General features: G+C 47.3%; 1 protein-coding gene across 1 annotated transcript in view; it reads left to right on the top strand.

Moving 5' to 3' along the window:
• Ranbp17 (RAN binding protein 17) overlaps positions 1-16,085 on the top strand; it is a 308,796-nt gene extending 292,711 nt beyond the window's left edge. Inside the window, exons 26-28 of the mRNA XM_021175823.2 lie at positions 9,106-9,204; positions 10,982-11,109; positions 15,004-16,085. Coding sequence (XP_021031482.1) covers positions 9,106-9,204; positions 10,982-11,109; positions 15,004-15,100 — 324 coding nt within the window. The 3' untranslated portion in view covers positions 15,101-16,085. The remainder of the gene's footprint in view (positions 1-9,105; positions 9,205-10,981; positions 11,110-15,003) is intronic.
• The last annotated feature ends 251 nt before the right edge of the window (positions 16,086-16,336 follow it).

Raw genomic sequence — 16,336 nt, 5'->3', positions numbered from 1 at the left:
TGCCTGTGGCCTCCCCATCTGAGAATAGGAGGAAACTGCTGCTGCTTGGGAGAAATGAGATAGCCCAGATGTCCCACAGGCTGAGAACCCATAGAGGAATGGTTGTCAGTGGTTCGTACTGTACCACAGCCAGAGAGATTACCATTGTCTTGTAATGACATTCATTTCATACAGAATAGAAAGCTACTTTCTCTTGCAAACATCACTAGACCTTTGACAAGATACAACCCCTGAGCAGCCTCCCCTACACTCCCTGCACAGTCCTGCAGGCAGCCCCTATTGCCCAACACTGCTGTGCACGTTTGTACTCACACCCCTCTCTCCTGACAGGTCAAACTGCTCCTTCTCTATAGCAGATCAAATGCCCCCTCTCTAAGCCTCCCTTGCCTGCCCCACCCAGACCCTGGCACAATTGGGAATCCTCTGGCCTCTCAAAGCCTCCAGTGTGGGCTTGTTTGCAGCATTTAGTGTACTGCACTGTGGATCTTCTCCTCACTTGGCTGCAAGCTCTTTGAGAACTGGCACTGCCTTGCTCACCTCTGTCCCCAGGACCTGGGTCAGAGCCTGGTCAAGGTATGTATCAGCAAATGTGAAGTAAACCAAGGAAGCAGGCTCAGCACTCTTGGTTTCTCTCATGCATTGGGCCCATGCATTTTACTGGGGGAGAAAGAACTTCCAGCTCTTAACATCTTTGAGCATTCTCCCCATGTCTTGGCCAGTCCATTCCATGTTATCAGACAACTGTAAATAAATCCCTCCTAGCTCATGTCCTACTTAGGCAGCCATGTTGCACATGAATGTAGCTTCCTTAACATTTCTAGGAGATGCAGGATGACAGCAATAGACACGCTAACATGAATAGTGAAATCTTACAGGGACCCAGCAGTAAACAAAGAACTACAAGCAAGTAAGGGATGCCGAGAGCAGATGAGATAGTGTCCCTCGGGGAACTCCCACCCACCCCTGCTGGTTATCTACCACCAAGTATTCAGCTCTGAAGTCATTTACACAGAGGTAGCAGTATAGTCCTGAGCAGGTTGTTTTCATATATTTAGGTAGCATAGTGTATGTGTCTGTGTGAATTTGAGACTTAGCAAAGGGGAGGCAGCATGGAGCAGGAAGGGGGATGTGTGAAGGGAAAGGCAAGGGAGTTATATAATTGTATTTTGATGTGAAAATATCAATAATGAGGGGACTCATTTCTGAAAAACCAGAGTGCCCCCACAGTAAATGCTAGGCTATGTACATACTGTGTACATGCATACACAATGGAAATGCTAGGCTTAACTCTTAATGAAAAATGCTTTTGAGGTGGCCCCATGAGTTGTCCACAAAAACACATTTTTCCCATAGGAAAACATTTTTAAAATAAGTAACATAATCCTTCACTAGTAACTGGAAATCTTTGGGGCCATCTAACCGAATCTCTTCAGGAAACAGGAAGACTGTCCCGTCGGATGAGCAGTGAGATGCTGAGCCTCCTTCTATGGGGATGACAGATGTGTGATGAACTAGCACTCGCTGCCTTGATAACTACCAGGAAGGCCCTCGTGCCATTCTGTTTATATTGTTGTGTTGTGACATATGATACTCACTGGGCAGTGTTGTGGTGACATCAGAAAGTAGCCTGTTTTTCTCACTCCTTTTGACCTTGAGCTGGCCTGCGCCAGCGCTGAAGTCATTGTGGCCCTGTGTGCCTGAGCTTCAGTGCTGCTGGTTCCATTGGTGATGTGTATGGATGATCCAAGGCAGGGAGTGGCTGTCATTACTGAGTGCTGTTCCTCAGGCCACATGCACAGAAGATAGAGAAATGTGATCCTGCTCAAATTAGATATTAGCCCCGAACACCTGCATAAGAAGCAGCATTTCGGCTGTCTGGCTGCTGCTCTCTATTATAGAGTCTTGAATCTGGGCACCTGTTCTTATGTTCTGAATCTATCTGTGGTTTCGGGTTCCAGTTTTCTTTCTCAGAACATGAGTTGAGGATCCTGACCATTCTGGCTGCTGATGCAGTCTTGTTCATCTTTACTGTCTTGTCAGTGAGCTCTCACAGGACAAGCTGGGAGCCTGGCCTCTGCAGTTTCTCCACAGCAAGGTTAGCTCCTGCTCTGTATGGCAGACCCCAGCTGATAACTACTCTCCATGTGCTGGCCCAAATGCCCATCTGCATTTAGCATGCATAAAAGATCTTATGTAGCCTGGCCCTGGTGAGGGTCTGCACCTCACCCTAGCTCTGCCTTGTGCCATCCCTTCCATACAAGGCTGTTCATCCTTCAAACATGCTAAGCACTCACTGCCCTGGATGCAGCTGTGTGCCGCTGTTCGTGCTCAGCCGCACCTGTCCAGTGCAGCTAGGCTGGCCTCTGTAGGCACTCAAGCACATGAGTCTTCACTAGGCTCTCACGCCACTATAGATACCTTTGATCAGAGGCTGCTGTAGGACATTAGGAGTTCTCAGATATGGGTCCATGTTAGTCATTTAGATCCTACTATGAGCTAGACATGTATCACTTGAAGGAAAACTAGGAGGAGTGACGTTACAGAGCACACAGATCTTCTTAACATTCCTTTCTACAGGAAATGCAGATGGTGGTTTTGACTGGGAAGGCTTAATTTTAACATGACATTGAATCAAATGCTGTTTGGTGTTGGCAAGGAGTCGAGGGAGGGTGGGGGAGACTGAGAGGGGGAGAGAAGAGAGAGAAGACCAACCCAGATCGTGCTGAGCAGCACGCCCCGCAGCCTCCAGTACCCCAGGTTTTCTGGTTTATTTTAATGTGGCGAGCTGCTCTATGAGATCTGCAGCCACTTGAAATATGATTTACTATGTGTAAAAGTTTCCGATGGATAATGAAGATTCAGGGTTGAGCCTGGCAGTGTAGTGTAGTCAATTCTCCTGCTGTTGCTCTCCAGTACATCTCTGCCATTGAAATGAATAATTTATTATAATTTATTTCAACCCTGGAAAATAAAACTGTTTTCCTAGTGATGTGTGCTATAACATTCAGAATAGACACACTGCATGCAGAACTCTCAATTAATTAATCCTGAAGTTTCATTCTTGCTTGACCTTCTCCTAAGCTGGGAGACTGGCAGGTAATTCTTTCCCCAATAAGCCATGATTAAAATGAATGTTTTGAGAAGTAGGGGTAAGGTTGGTAATGGAGAATATTGAAAGAACAGTGAAGCTAGGTTGTGTTTTTCCTTAGATACTACATTCAGTGCAAGAGTTTTTAAATATTCTGGACAATTCATCACTTAGAGCACAAGCGTCCCTTAACTTTCTGTGAGAGGAGCCAAGGATACTATTTCCAAATAATTCAGGTTCATTTGTGACCAGAGCTGGCTGAGCTTACTGGACCTGGGGTGCCTTTAAAGCAAGGCTGACACTGTATAAAGGCCAAGCAGGTAGGCCTCATCAGGTGACCTCAGGAGCGACAGGTCACCCATCACTGACTGCAGGCGTCTTCAGAGGAGGCTTATCTTACATTTCATCCCATTGGTTTGCATTTTAAATGCTAACTACTTCAATACCAGCACATCGGGATGGCGTGATATAGACAGGTATTTTAAATTTAATGTAATGTAGATGGTAGTTCTCGGTTCATCTGGAGAGGCAGAGGAATTTAACAAAATATGTGCTTATTTACCCACTGTGTTCATTTCTCATACCATCTACTAATATCACAAAGGAAGATGGCAGATGAAGGGAGCAATTGATTCCCCTTCCCTAAAGACGGCTAGTATCTAATTTGAGCAGGATCACATTTCAATATCTTCTGTGCATGTGGCCTGAGGAACAGCACTCAGTAATGACAGCCACTCCCTGCCTTGGGTGCACTGCAAACCTGGAAGCATTTCCTCCTTCAGCTGTGTTCTGACTCCCCGGGCCCGAACCTCTATCTAGGGTAGGTACTCTGGAGAAAGCACCATGGAGGTGGAGAGATTTCCCTTAGGTTTTCAAATCCTGCTGCGTTGCTCAGGCAATTGTGTGGGGTGGGGTGCTTGGGTTTGTTTTGTTTGTTATGTTGTTATTGGTAAGGTCATCCTTCCTCTCATCTCTTCCTGGCCTTCTGAAAGGCTGGTGCATTCCCTAGACACAGGGTAGCTCTTAAGACTTGGATGCATTTATTATTAGCTGTTCCTCAGAACATCATCAGAGTACCGCACAGTCAGGACACTGTAGCTTGGCTGGGGTGAGGATGACTCCGTGTCCTCCATGCATTAGCACACAGACTGGGTCCCTCACTGGGTCCCCTTGCTTGTCCTTCCTGGTCTCCCCTCAGCCCTCGGGGCTAAGGCATAGGGCTGCTTTGTCTCTGTCTCTCACTCTTCTTCTTCGGCCTGGCTTTGCTAGGTCTCCTCTGTGTTAACCAAAAGACAAGGCCCATTTTTCACTTGCCTCACAAGCAGACAGCAGAAGTGCAGCGTTAGGAGGGATCGTGAGCACTAGCAGGGGCTGGGGACAGCAGAGTTCCTAAGTGGACCTCACCCTGCATGGCCGGCACTCATCCTCCACGGCCCCTTTATCTATGGGGCGCTGAATGGGCCAGGGTGGGAACCTGAGTTTTACTGGGGGGTTGCTTTTGTTTACGGGGTCCATTTATGACGAGAATGTGTGCTAGTTACAGTAGTAAGCATGGTCAGGTGCTAGCCATGGAAATATCTACTTTATAGGAAGCGTTATGTCCTGGAGAAAATTAACCTAATTTACTAATTCCTATGGTGTTAATTTAAATTGTACTCTCAGTGGGAGGAAAATCATTATTTCCCATGAAATGTTCAGTGGATCAATTTCCAAAGACATTCTTACGTTTACTGTTGTTCACTTTCCGAGTCTTGTCAGTATAGTAACTAAACTTGTAAACATTTCGGGTGGGAAGCAGAAAGGCTTGCTGAAAACTTTTCAGAAGCTGCTAGAGCAGATAGGTGCCATGTCCAGGCCCCTAGAGGCCTGCAGTAGGGCCAGAGGCTCTGAGCCTCACTCAGAACAGCCTGGGCCCTCGTGGCCATAGGCTGGCAGAATGAAATCTCGCAGACGTTTGCATTTGACTGTTACATCCTAGCAGCACCTTAACCAAGGGTGTCCTGGCCCTTTTTGTGATAGCTAATGCTCTCCAAAGGTTTACCTGAGAATGGAGACAGCATGGACAATAGACTCCATAAATGCTGGCTTTGTTGGATGGTGAGAAAACTCATCAGGCCCCGCCTGCTGTTAGGTAGGGCTGCTCTTTCTCTCTGGCTCATTCCTCCTTGGCCTGGCTTTGCTAGATGATGGTGGTGCCTCAGACGGTGGCCTGGTAACCTGAAAACCCCAGCCATAGGCCTTCCTCGAATCTCCTGGCTTAGAGATCTTGGTCTGAATTCAAAAACAAGGTCCTTTGAAGTAACGGGTCTATGTTAAGACATTGAAGCATTCTGTGTGGGGGCCATAGATTGAACCACAGCTCAGTTTTCTGCATAGTGCTCTCCATCTTAAAGTGCTCGCTGTCTTAGCAGGAAAGTGCCAATGTGAGCTAGGACTTGGCTTATTTTACTTCAGCAAACTGCAGAGCAGGCACATGTGACATGAGGGTGTCCTAGTAACTGTTCTACGTGGCCCAGGGCTTCAGGTGGGGTCTGCTCTGCTCTGCACTTGTGTCTCACAGCTTTGTCAAAAGCATGATGAGAAGTCACACACTGTCGCTTTCTCCTTCTGGATCACACTTCTGGGTGGTTTTGTGCTTAGATGCGTTTGCTTGCATGGTTGCACTGTCACACAATCACTTAAACCCATGCTTTCCGGGCTGCCTCCTGCTAAGCTGATTTCTGGGACTACAACTCCACATGACGTTACATAACTTTGAGGAGAATATAGTAATCTCGTTTACCTGTCTAACCTAGGTGTGAGTTGGTATTCTTCCCTGTGCCATGAAATTTCATTGGCTTAGGCCAGCAGAAGCTACAGTTACAGAATAGGAACATTGTGTGTAAGGCACACTGTGTGGCAAGAACAGGATAGATGTTTTGTTTGTGCAGAGGAAGTTCCTCCTCAAAGCATCCCTTTTACCCCAGCTGCCACAGTCCCTGCTTCCTATCCGGATAGAAAGGCAAATGCCGTGGGAGAATGAGCAGGGTCAGACTTGGGCTCAGTTCTCAGGCTAATGCCTGTTGCTGCCTCCTCATTGAACAAAACTCCAGCCAAACTCTGGAAGGAAGGAGTGGGAGGGATGAGGATCAAGTGTAGTGGTGTAGAGTATGATTTTCCTGAGGAGGCAGCCCCATTGCTACATAACCCCATCCCTGCTTTGGCAAAACAGCCACTTACATTACAGTGGGTAATGCATATGGTTTGGAGTATAGGCCCTGGGCAGCGTAGCCAAAGCCAATTGAAAGTGGCCTCCCACCCACCCTGCAACTGTGTTGGGAGTGAGTAGACAGTGGAGAACTAGATACCGGTTCTCTAGCCACTGCTGCACAGAGTACTCGTGGTCTCTGGTGACAGAATGTGGGCAGAGACAAGATGGCTCCTTTCAGTGTCCTTGACCTCAGAGACCACGCCCTAACCATCTCACTGCCTGCAGAGACCACGCCCTAACCATCACACTGTCTGCAGGGACCAAGCCCTAACCATCACACTGCCTGCAGGGACAGGACTGTGCTTTAGCTGTGCGCCCAGCCTTCTTCCTCTGTGTGTGTGTGGGGGGGGGGGGGATGCCTCAGAGTCCAGAGGAATTTACACCACTGTTTGGGCTGTTTTAACACTACTCTAGGATTATTAGAAAAAATAATTCTGGAAATTGGCTGCCACATCAATGCCATTTAAGAAGATTACTCAGTACTTTACATATTTCCAGAAAAGTAAAAAAGGAAAAAAATCATCCATTTTTGCCAACTTTATTTTTAGAAAAGTATTTTATTCAAACATCCCCTTTCTTATTACAGACATAAATACATGCATTCAGACAAATGAATACACGAGAGGACCGTATAAAGTAATTGGCACATCACTCCAGGATGCTTTGTCAGTTACTGGAAGAATTTGGTGCCTCTGACTTTAATCTTCTCCATTAAAATATCCATTCTGCTTCAGCTTGTGAAACCCATAATATTTTAGACTGTCTCTGTGGATCTGTTAGTTTTGCTTGTCAATTTAATTTGTGCTCTATGACTTTGGCTGGCTCACTGTACTGTTCATGGGAACATGTGGTCTACATGAATGTTGAGCATGTCAGGCATGGAGTTCCAGCCTCTCCAGAGAGACTGGACATGCAGTCTGTGTTGTGTATAGGCTGGCAGATTCCATCTGTAACCAGCCTAATCACTGAGGTGGTGACAGAATGGCAGCTGTGGAACTACGGAGATGCACACTGCTGGTGTGGCTACACCTTCAGAGTCTGCAGGATGCAGACTCAGCAGCGCTTTCCCAGTGCCGTCTCATTTCATGCTCAGCTTCCTTGAGCTAGATTATTCCCTTCCCTCTTCAGAGTTAATAAAAAGAGACATCGCAAGCGCCGTTCAGTTACTTGCCAAAGATCACAGAATAAATTAGATTACCAAAACTTTTTGCCAGAGGCAGGGAGATGACTCTGGAGGTAAGTAAGCACTTGTGCAAATGGACGAGCAGATCCCTAGCAGCACCTACACAGTGCACAAGTGCTGTGTGAGTGCTGTGTCCGCCTGTGAGTCCAGTGCTCGAGAGGCCAGCAAGCTGGCTGGCTGGATGGATGGATGGATGGACGGACGGACGGACGGACATTATCCTCACGCTGTGGGTTCAGCAATAACTAACTTAGTAGTACCTCAGTAAGTACATTTGAGAACATTTGAGGGAGACACCCAACCTCATCCTTACATACAACAAACACATGCATGTTACACATTCATACTTGTACAAAAAAGGAAGGATGCTAAAAGCATTCAAAGCAAAGCAGGTCATCAAAGCCCAGCAGGGGTGGCATCTGTGGGGTCTGACTCTACCACCACCCTTCGGTTTGCCCTGCATTTTTTGTTTTCTCTAGAGCTATGGGAGCAGATAGGCTGCAGCAGGAGAAATCAGCCCACTTCACAGCCATTTGCCTGGACTCCCTCCTGTCATGGCTCATGCCCAGGGCACATTCCCCATCCTTCATCATGCCCACAAGCCCATCACTAGCCACCTTGCATTGAGGGTAAAGTCTAGACTCAGTGGTCTTCTATTCTGGCCATGGGGTTTCCCTTCTGTCTCCTGCCACCCTAAGTTCCTTACTCTTCATTCCCACCATCTTTGCCTCCTGTCTATTTACGATGAACCTTAGATGTTACCTGTCCCGTGGCAGCTCCCTGACCGCCTTTGAAGAACTCAGAGGTTTTCCCCTCCACATGCTGCTCTTCTTTTCCCACACCTATTCCCCATTATTTTCTTCCTGTGACTTCCCTAGCAAGCTTCGAGGGAAGCTCAAAGAGTCCTATTAGCCAGGCGTGGTGGCGCACGCCTTTAATCCCAGCACTTGGGAGGCAGAGGCAGGCGGATTTCTGAGTTCGAGGACAGCCAGGGCTACACAGAGAAACCCTGTCTCAAAAAGCAAAAAACAAAACAAAAACAAAAAAAGAGTCCTATTATCTCTTCTGTGTGCCTTAACCTCGGGAGTTAAGAGTGTGGATAAGTGAGTACTTACTTGTAACATAGCAGTGAGTGAACAATTGGTAATGGATGATTTGGTAAACAACCGTCTGAGCTAGCAGGAAACATCACTCTGGAGTCACTTAGTGCTGAGCTACAGAGAGACGTCCATTAACATCATAAACTGTTTGGTGAGGTAAGCAGCAGACAGGAAAGTGAGTTGGGCCTTTACCTGGTACCTAGCACAGAGCAAAGCATATAAGGCGTGTGAAGCAGGGAATGAACCTCCTGGCTCACCAAGAAGGCTCTCACCAAGCTTTTTGGTGGTAGAGACTTGTCCTTGAGGAGGCAGGGTCTGCCCAGAGTTCACATTGCATTCTAAGCTTCCAGAGTGAGAGCCAAGTGTCCAGGGAAAGCCCTCTGCCATCAGAAAGGTGGCGGGATGGAAGGAGTACACAGAAAGTCTGGGATTCAGGCGAGCTCTAAGCCAAGGGTCCCAGTTTTCATGTGCCTCTGTCTTCTAGATGATGTCTGTCCTCATGAACACCATTGTCTTTGAGGATTGTCGGAACCAGTGGTCAGTATCCAGGCCTCTCCTGGGGCTCATCCTGCTCAACGAGAAGGTAAGTGTCCTTACAGAGAGTGCCACAGGAGGAGGGAGAGGGACCCTGAAGACCACAGGCTAGCAGGCTGAGGCCTTGAGAGCCCTGAAGGCACTTTTCCCCAAAGATCTTCTGGCATTAGCAGAGGCCAAAGAGGCCCACCTGCTGCACTGTGTGTGGCTTGCTCAGCAGTATCCCAGAGGCATCCTCACCTGCCTTGCCATTCTAAGGCAGTTCTGAGCCACGGCTCTTAGGTCTTCTCCTTCAGCCTTTTTTTATATCTAGGGACCCCAGACACAACCACAGCTGATGACAGTGGCAGCCCTTGAGGGACTGTGGGTAGAGCCATATCCCTCATCTAGAGAGTATGCATCCCAGCCTCCTCTGCTCTGCCCACCCTCAACTGCCTCCCAAACCCCTGGCTTCCTTTGGAAATCACCCTGGCCCCTCAGCAGTCAGTGGAAACAGTGCATTACTGCTCAGGAGAATGAATTGTCTATACAATAAGATAGTACTGGGGAAAAGACAGTGAGATTAGAGGCAGCCGCATACATTAAAATTCAAACTAAAATCCCAGCCTTGGAAGGAAACTAATAGAAGAGGAAAATCTATCAAAAAGAGAAGCGCTGTCTCATCACTCACCTGTGCTGAAGGATCCAATTTTAGCCACATTCAATAGCACTGCCGTTCATCTTCCCGCGGTGTTACTGTGATTTAAATCCAAGCTCTATAAAGGAGAGCAGTTCTTTTAAAATGATTGAGAGGGAATAAGGGCAAATTCGGTGTTTAGAAAAAGCTTATGACATCACAATATTATACTTTACTGATGGAGGCAATATTTCATGGCTTAGGATGAAAAACTAATAATTTTCTATTTGGTGAGAGTCACTGCATCATTATAAAAGGGGAAATAAGTAGTTTTGTGCATTCCCAATCTTGTTCAGGAAGACATTGTGGTTTAAGTATAATGCCTCTGATATATAGTATTTAAGTATTAGTCTGACTACATATTAATTATGTGCGTTTTTTTATGTGAGCTGTTTTAATGCATGATGGGAATTAAATATCATGCAGCTTTGGCTTGAAGAGATAAACATACATGACTGGCAAAATGTTGTCTTTGGCTGAAATTCGGCTGTTTCCAGTGATTAGGAGCTCTGCTCCACATCAGAGCTTATGTCTGAATAAAAGACCACGGACCCTAGCAGAAAAAAGGGGGGCCGAGCAGCTATTTGTGCCCAGGTATGACAGATACTGTTCTTAGAGCCAGCAAGAGCTCCCAGAGCCGAGCAGGCCCCTCTAGAGCCCTGCCTCAGCAGAGCAGACCTATGGAACCCAGGAGGCCAGACTTGGAACACAGCCCAGAGCTCTTTGAGAAGTGATTCACTGAAGCCAGGAAAGATGATGAGGCCGGAGGGGAGACCCTTGGCCTTGCCTTCAGTCACCAGAGTGCTCCCTGGGCATTTCCAGTTAAGTTCTTCTCCTCAGCCCTCCTGTGACAAGTAGAGTTGAGACCCCAGAAGATCATGGGTTCGTGCCCCACAGTGGAGGCAAGGGCTCCATCAGGCTAAGCAATGACCGTACAACAGTCACAGCACGGGATTCTTATAAGCAGGGGTGTGGGGCTGGCACATGCCCCTGGGTACACTGCACACCTCTGCAGCTGGATGGACCTGGATGCAGACCCCTAAGCACCCGTGAGCCCAAGTAGACCCCAAGTGACCTGGCTTCCTGCCACTCCCCTCCCGCCAGGTTTGGAGTTAAAACCTGAGCCTGACACTACTCTGTCTCCCAACAGTATTTCAGTGAACTGAGGGCCAGTCTGATAAACAGCCAGCCTCTCCCCAAGCAGGAAGTCCTTGGCCAGTGCTTCAGGAACTTGATGGAAGGAGTGGAACAGAACCTGTCTGTGAAGAACAGAGACAGGTGAGCATTGCCCAGTGGGGGCACTCCACCTCTGGGGGCACTCCAGGTCTGTTGAAAAGAATTGGACTATAGTTAGCACAGCTCATGGATGGATGCAGCCCTCCTATTATACCTTGTGGTCTTAAACCCAGGTCAGCTCCAGTCACTACATCTTACCGAGTATTTGCTCAGGGATGCAGAGATTAATAAAATACAGTCTTTATCTTTATGCAGTTTACAATCCAACAGGAAGGAAGTGAGGAACACCTAACTAGAAAGAGCGTTGAAGGGCGACTCATGCTGTCATTGGTGATGAGAAAAGCCTGCCTGGCCTTTGAACAGCAGGCCTTGGGGCAGTAGGCCCTGATGAAATGGCATTCCTGCCTGTGCAAGCTGTGACAGAAGAGCAGGCAACTCCGCTGCTGAGTCTCCTCAGCGGTAACATGGAACTGATGGTGGCACTGATTGTGGCGGGCCAGTGTTGGGTTCTTCCCCTGCCTATCCTGAGAGTGCTTGGTACTATTGTCCAGTAAGATCTAACCACAGTAGGCCTGAGTTAATTAATTGATTCGTTCATTCATTCATTCATTCATTCATACATACATACATACAGATGTTCAGTTTCTAGAACTGCGGCACTGGTAACCTGGGGTGAACAAATTGCTCTGAGTCCCTGCCCTCCTGGAGCTTATGTACTGTGGATGAGACAGACGGTAGTCAGTGATACGGAAGAAACTGTTCAGTGAGAGAACTGCCCCTCCCACACCTTCATCAAACACTGTATGGTTTACAGTACACATTGCTAGCCATCCAGGAGGCAGTGCATCTCAGGTAATGAGGTGAGGTCAGCTGCGGGTGCCTTCTCTTGGCTCCTCATCTGTCTCTGAAGCAATCCTTTCAGAGACCGACTCCATCAGAGTCAGAAGCCAGGGGGAAAAAAAGATGCAAGATGTTTATTTTTTGTTTTGTTTTTCCATTAATGTATTTATATATTTATTCATTTTAAATCCCAATTGCAGCCCCTGGTTCCCTCCCCCCTCACATTGTCCCTCCCCCTGTACTGTATCCCCCTCTCCTCTAAGAGAGTGGGTGTCCCTTCTCGGTATCCCCCCACCCTGGCACATCAAGTCTGCAGAGCTAGCCATATCCTCTCCCACTGAGGCCAGACAAGGCAGCCAGTTACAGGAACAGATTCCACAGAAAGGCAACAGCTTTAGGGACAGCCCCCACTCCGGTTGTTGGGGAACCCACATGAAGACCGAGCTGCACATCTGCTACATACATGCAGGGGGTAAGGGGTTAGGCCCAGCCCATGTACGCTCTGTGACTGGTGGTTCAGTCTCTGAGATCCCCCAAAGGTCAAGGTTAGTTATTACTGTTGGTCTTCCTGTCAAGCTCCTAACCCCTCTGCGTCCTCAATCCTTCCATAAGACTCCCACAAGTTCTATCCGATGTTTGTCTGCAGGCCTCTGCGTCTGTTTCAGTCAGCTGCTGCTGGGTGGAGCCTCAGAGAAGACACTTATGCTAGGCTCCTGTCTGCAAGCGTAACATTAATAGTATCAGGAACTGGTGCTTGCCCATGGGATGGGTCTCAAGTTGGGTCAGTTATTGGTTGGTCATTCTCACAGTCTCTGCTCTATCGTTGTCTCTGCATTTCTTGTAGACAGGACAAATTTTAGGTCAAAAGTTTTGTGTGTTTTGCTGTCCTTGTCCCTCCACTGGTGGTTCTGGCAGGCTACAGAAGCTGGCCACTTCAGATTCCATATCCCCACTGCTAGGAATCTCAGTAAAGTCACCCCATAGACTCCTGGGAGCCTCCCCAATCCCAGGTCTACCCCTCCATCTCCAGCAGCCAATGATTTCCATTCATTATCCCAGCCTTCTGGCCATCCTTCCTATCCCTCCCCACACCTGATCCTGAACCCCCCCCCACTCCCCTCCCCATTCCCTTTCCCACCCACTTTCCTTTGTTCGCTATGACTATTTTATTCCCCCTTCTAAATGAGATTTAAGCATCCTTGCTTGGGCCTTCCTTCTTGTCTAGCTTCTCTGGGTCTGTGGAGTGGAGTGTGGGCATCCTGTACTTTATGGCTAATATCCACTTATAAGTGAGTACATACCATGCATGTCCTTTTGGGTCTGGGTTCTCACTCAGGATACTTTCTGGTTCCATCCATTTGCCCGCAAAATCCATGATGTCCTTGTTTTTAATAGCTGAGTAGTACTCCATTGTGTAAATGAACCACATTTTCTGTATTCTTTCTTTGGTTGAGGGACATCTGGGTTGTTTCCAGTTTCTGGCTATTACAAATAAAGCTATTATGAACATAGTGGAGCATGTGTCATTGTGGGATGGTGGAGCATCTTTTGGGTATAGGCGCAGGAGTGGTATAGCTGGGTCTTCAGGTAGATCTATTCCCAATTTTCTTAGGAATGAGGCGCTGCTGAGCTGGTCTGTGAAATAGGACTGGCAGGTCTCTTAGTTTCATGAAAGCAGCTGTCCTTGTGCCTAGTACTGTGTAGAGAAAATGTTCTCTCAATCTCTCTTATATCTCTCTATTTCTCTCTATATATATATTTCTCTCTCTCTCTCTTTCTCTTTCTCCCTCCCCCTCTCTCTCTCTTTCTCTTTCTCCCTCCCCCTCTCTCTCCCTCTCCTCTCCCTCTCTCCCTCTCTCCCTGACTTTTTTGAGACAGGGATTCTCTGTGTAGATCTTGCTCTCCTGGAACTTGATCTATAGACCAAGCTAGCCTTGAACTCACAGAGATGCACCTGACTCTCAAGTGCTGGAATTAAAGTTGTGTACCACTACCACCTAGCTGAGAGAATGTTTCCAGGCATTGTCTCGCTGACTTGATAAAATTCATTCTTACATTCCCTTAAGATAGTTAGTTACTCTTCCTAAGTACCGGGACAAGTGGTCAACTCTTCATTGGGATACCTAGCTAATACTGGTGAACCAGATTTTGGACCAAGGTCTTCTAACTCAGTGCCATTTTTAGGTCTTGTTTTGTTTTTTGTTTGTTTTAAGGATGATATATAAGGATGATATATCTCACCCAGGCTTGTTTTAAACTCTCTATGTACACCTACGGTGACTTTGTATTATTACAATTATTTGGGATGTTAGGGGGATCAGAGAACCACTTGACAGAAGTTGTTCTCTCCTTCCCCCATGTGGATCTCAGAGATCTAACTCGTGTTATCTGGCTTGGCAGCATGTGGGTTAGTTAACCTGCTGAGGTATCTCACTGGCCTCCAGGTTTCTTATCTTCCTATTCCCAAATGCTTGGATTGCAGACTTGGACACCATCCCCGACTTAGGTAGCACTGGGAATCAAACTAAAGGCTTCAGCATAGTACACAAACACAGTACATGTGTACACACATACACACACACACACACACCACATTTGCACCTTTTGCTAAGATAGGATTTCACCACATAGTGCCAGCCAACCTCAAACTCAAACTCACGGTCCCTCTACATTGCTTTCTCACTTCAGGTATTTTATTACAGACCTGAGCTACCACATTCCATCCCCACCCCCCTGTTTTTCATTCACTAAATTCAGTTCTAGTTGAAGATAATAATACCTACTTTTGGGGAGACCTATAATGATTAAGTACTCATATGTAAATTCAGTCTAGTATTTGAGACATAACTAAATTTTGTAATGTTTTAGATAGTAGAACTTCAAATGCTCTCCATCCCTAAATTGCTGAGAGTGGCTTTAGTGGGAGCGCTGGTATTCAGTGGGAGATGGTGCTGGTAGCAGAAGAGCAGTGGCTGCTGGAACTCCCAGGACTGAGGAGCCTCCTCGTACAGAGTCCCCTCCTGGGTCCTGTGCCCCACGGTGCCCTTCCTCTAGAGGTTTTTACGGCCTGCGTGTTCACTGCTTCTCTTTCCACAGGTTTACCCAGAACCTCTCCGTCTTCAGAAGAGATGTGGCAGAGGCCCTGCGTAGCGATGGCCACACTGACCTAAGCAGCCTGGACATGATGAGCTGACCCAGCTCCTGAGCATGGGCTGTGCAGCCTTTGTCAAGAGACTCTGGAAGGTCTGGGTTCCAGACTACGATGCTGGCCAGCCCAGAAGAGTGTATTTTTCAGAACAAGCAGCTAAAGCCCTACATTTTTATAAGTCTGAGCTAATTATAAAAATTTATAATAGTACGCATACAATGTAAATTCAGTATTCAAAGCAGCACATGTTTCAAGTCTATCTGGATCCCCACAATGCTGAAAGGTCTAGAAACTGTATTTAACCAAAGAACATAGGAAACCAGGCTAGTGCCTGTGACCAGCCCTCACTTCAGTGTGGGTTCTGGATCGAGACAGATGCCATCTGAACCTGTTGAATTTAGTCTTTACATCTGGAAAATGCAATATTAGGGCCTCAGGGCTGTGGGCATTGACAAGGAGCTTGGGAGGAAGCACCATAAAGCCTCCCCCAGAACTGCACACAGGCCTTTCTGCCTCAGCAATATCTGATAAAGTTCAGAGACAGTAACACAATTAGATGACTAACAAACAATGTTTGCTTTCCACTGGCATAAATCTAAAGTGGTTCAGTCTAGAAGAATTAGCTCTGCAATTGCTGTCTGCAGAGAGATGTGTTTAGGACTCTGGAAGCCTAGTTAGAAGTTCTAGGTGCACAAGCTCCATTTAACTTGAAGGAAAGCTGAGGGTGGCAAGTTGTATCTGGAAGCAGCTCTGCCTTCTGACCACCCAGCAGAGTTCAGCTGCCACCTTCTGCCCTCCGCCTTCCACAGGCTTAACCACTGTTGGATGTGACTTCATCCAAACATAGGAAATGAAGGCCTTTACAGCTTGTGACCCATCAAACCTAAGCTATTAATTTGGAATTGCCACTGTCAGGCGGGTTTCCTATCTCACTGCACTGACTTTGGCGTTCAGGCTTACAATAAACACTGCGGCCATAATGTCTGATCAGACCTGAAAGGCTGACCTCACTGTTGCAGGGGAAAATCCACAGGCTCTTGTTGTAATCTCATTTCTCAGACTAGTGTTTCTTCAAACCTTTCTTGATGGTTGAGTTTTGCAACAAGCTTGTCGTATGAAAGCCAGTCACCTAAGTTCATGCCCAAGTGTTTGTCTTCCGTGTGCAAAGGGAGGAGGGGAAGCGGGGGTCTGGATGAGAGTTCCTGTGGTGTTGAGCAGGCAGGTAAGCCTGAACCGGAAGAGGACTCTCCTAGAGAGACTAATCCTGTACTTAGAAACATC

This window comes from Mus caroli, chromosome 11, assembly GCF_900094665.2.
Source record: "Mus caroli chromosome 11, CAROLI_EIJ_v1.1, whole genome shotgun sequence".
NCBI lineage: Eukaryota > Metazoa > Chordata > Mammalia > Rodentia > Muridae > Mus > Mus caroli.
Note: the sequence above shows the minus strand (reverse complement) of the source record. Positions and strands in the feature narration are given on the sequence as shown.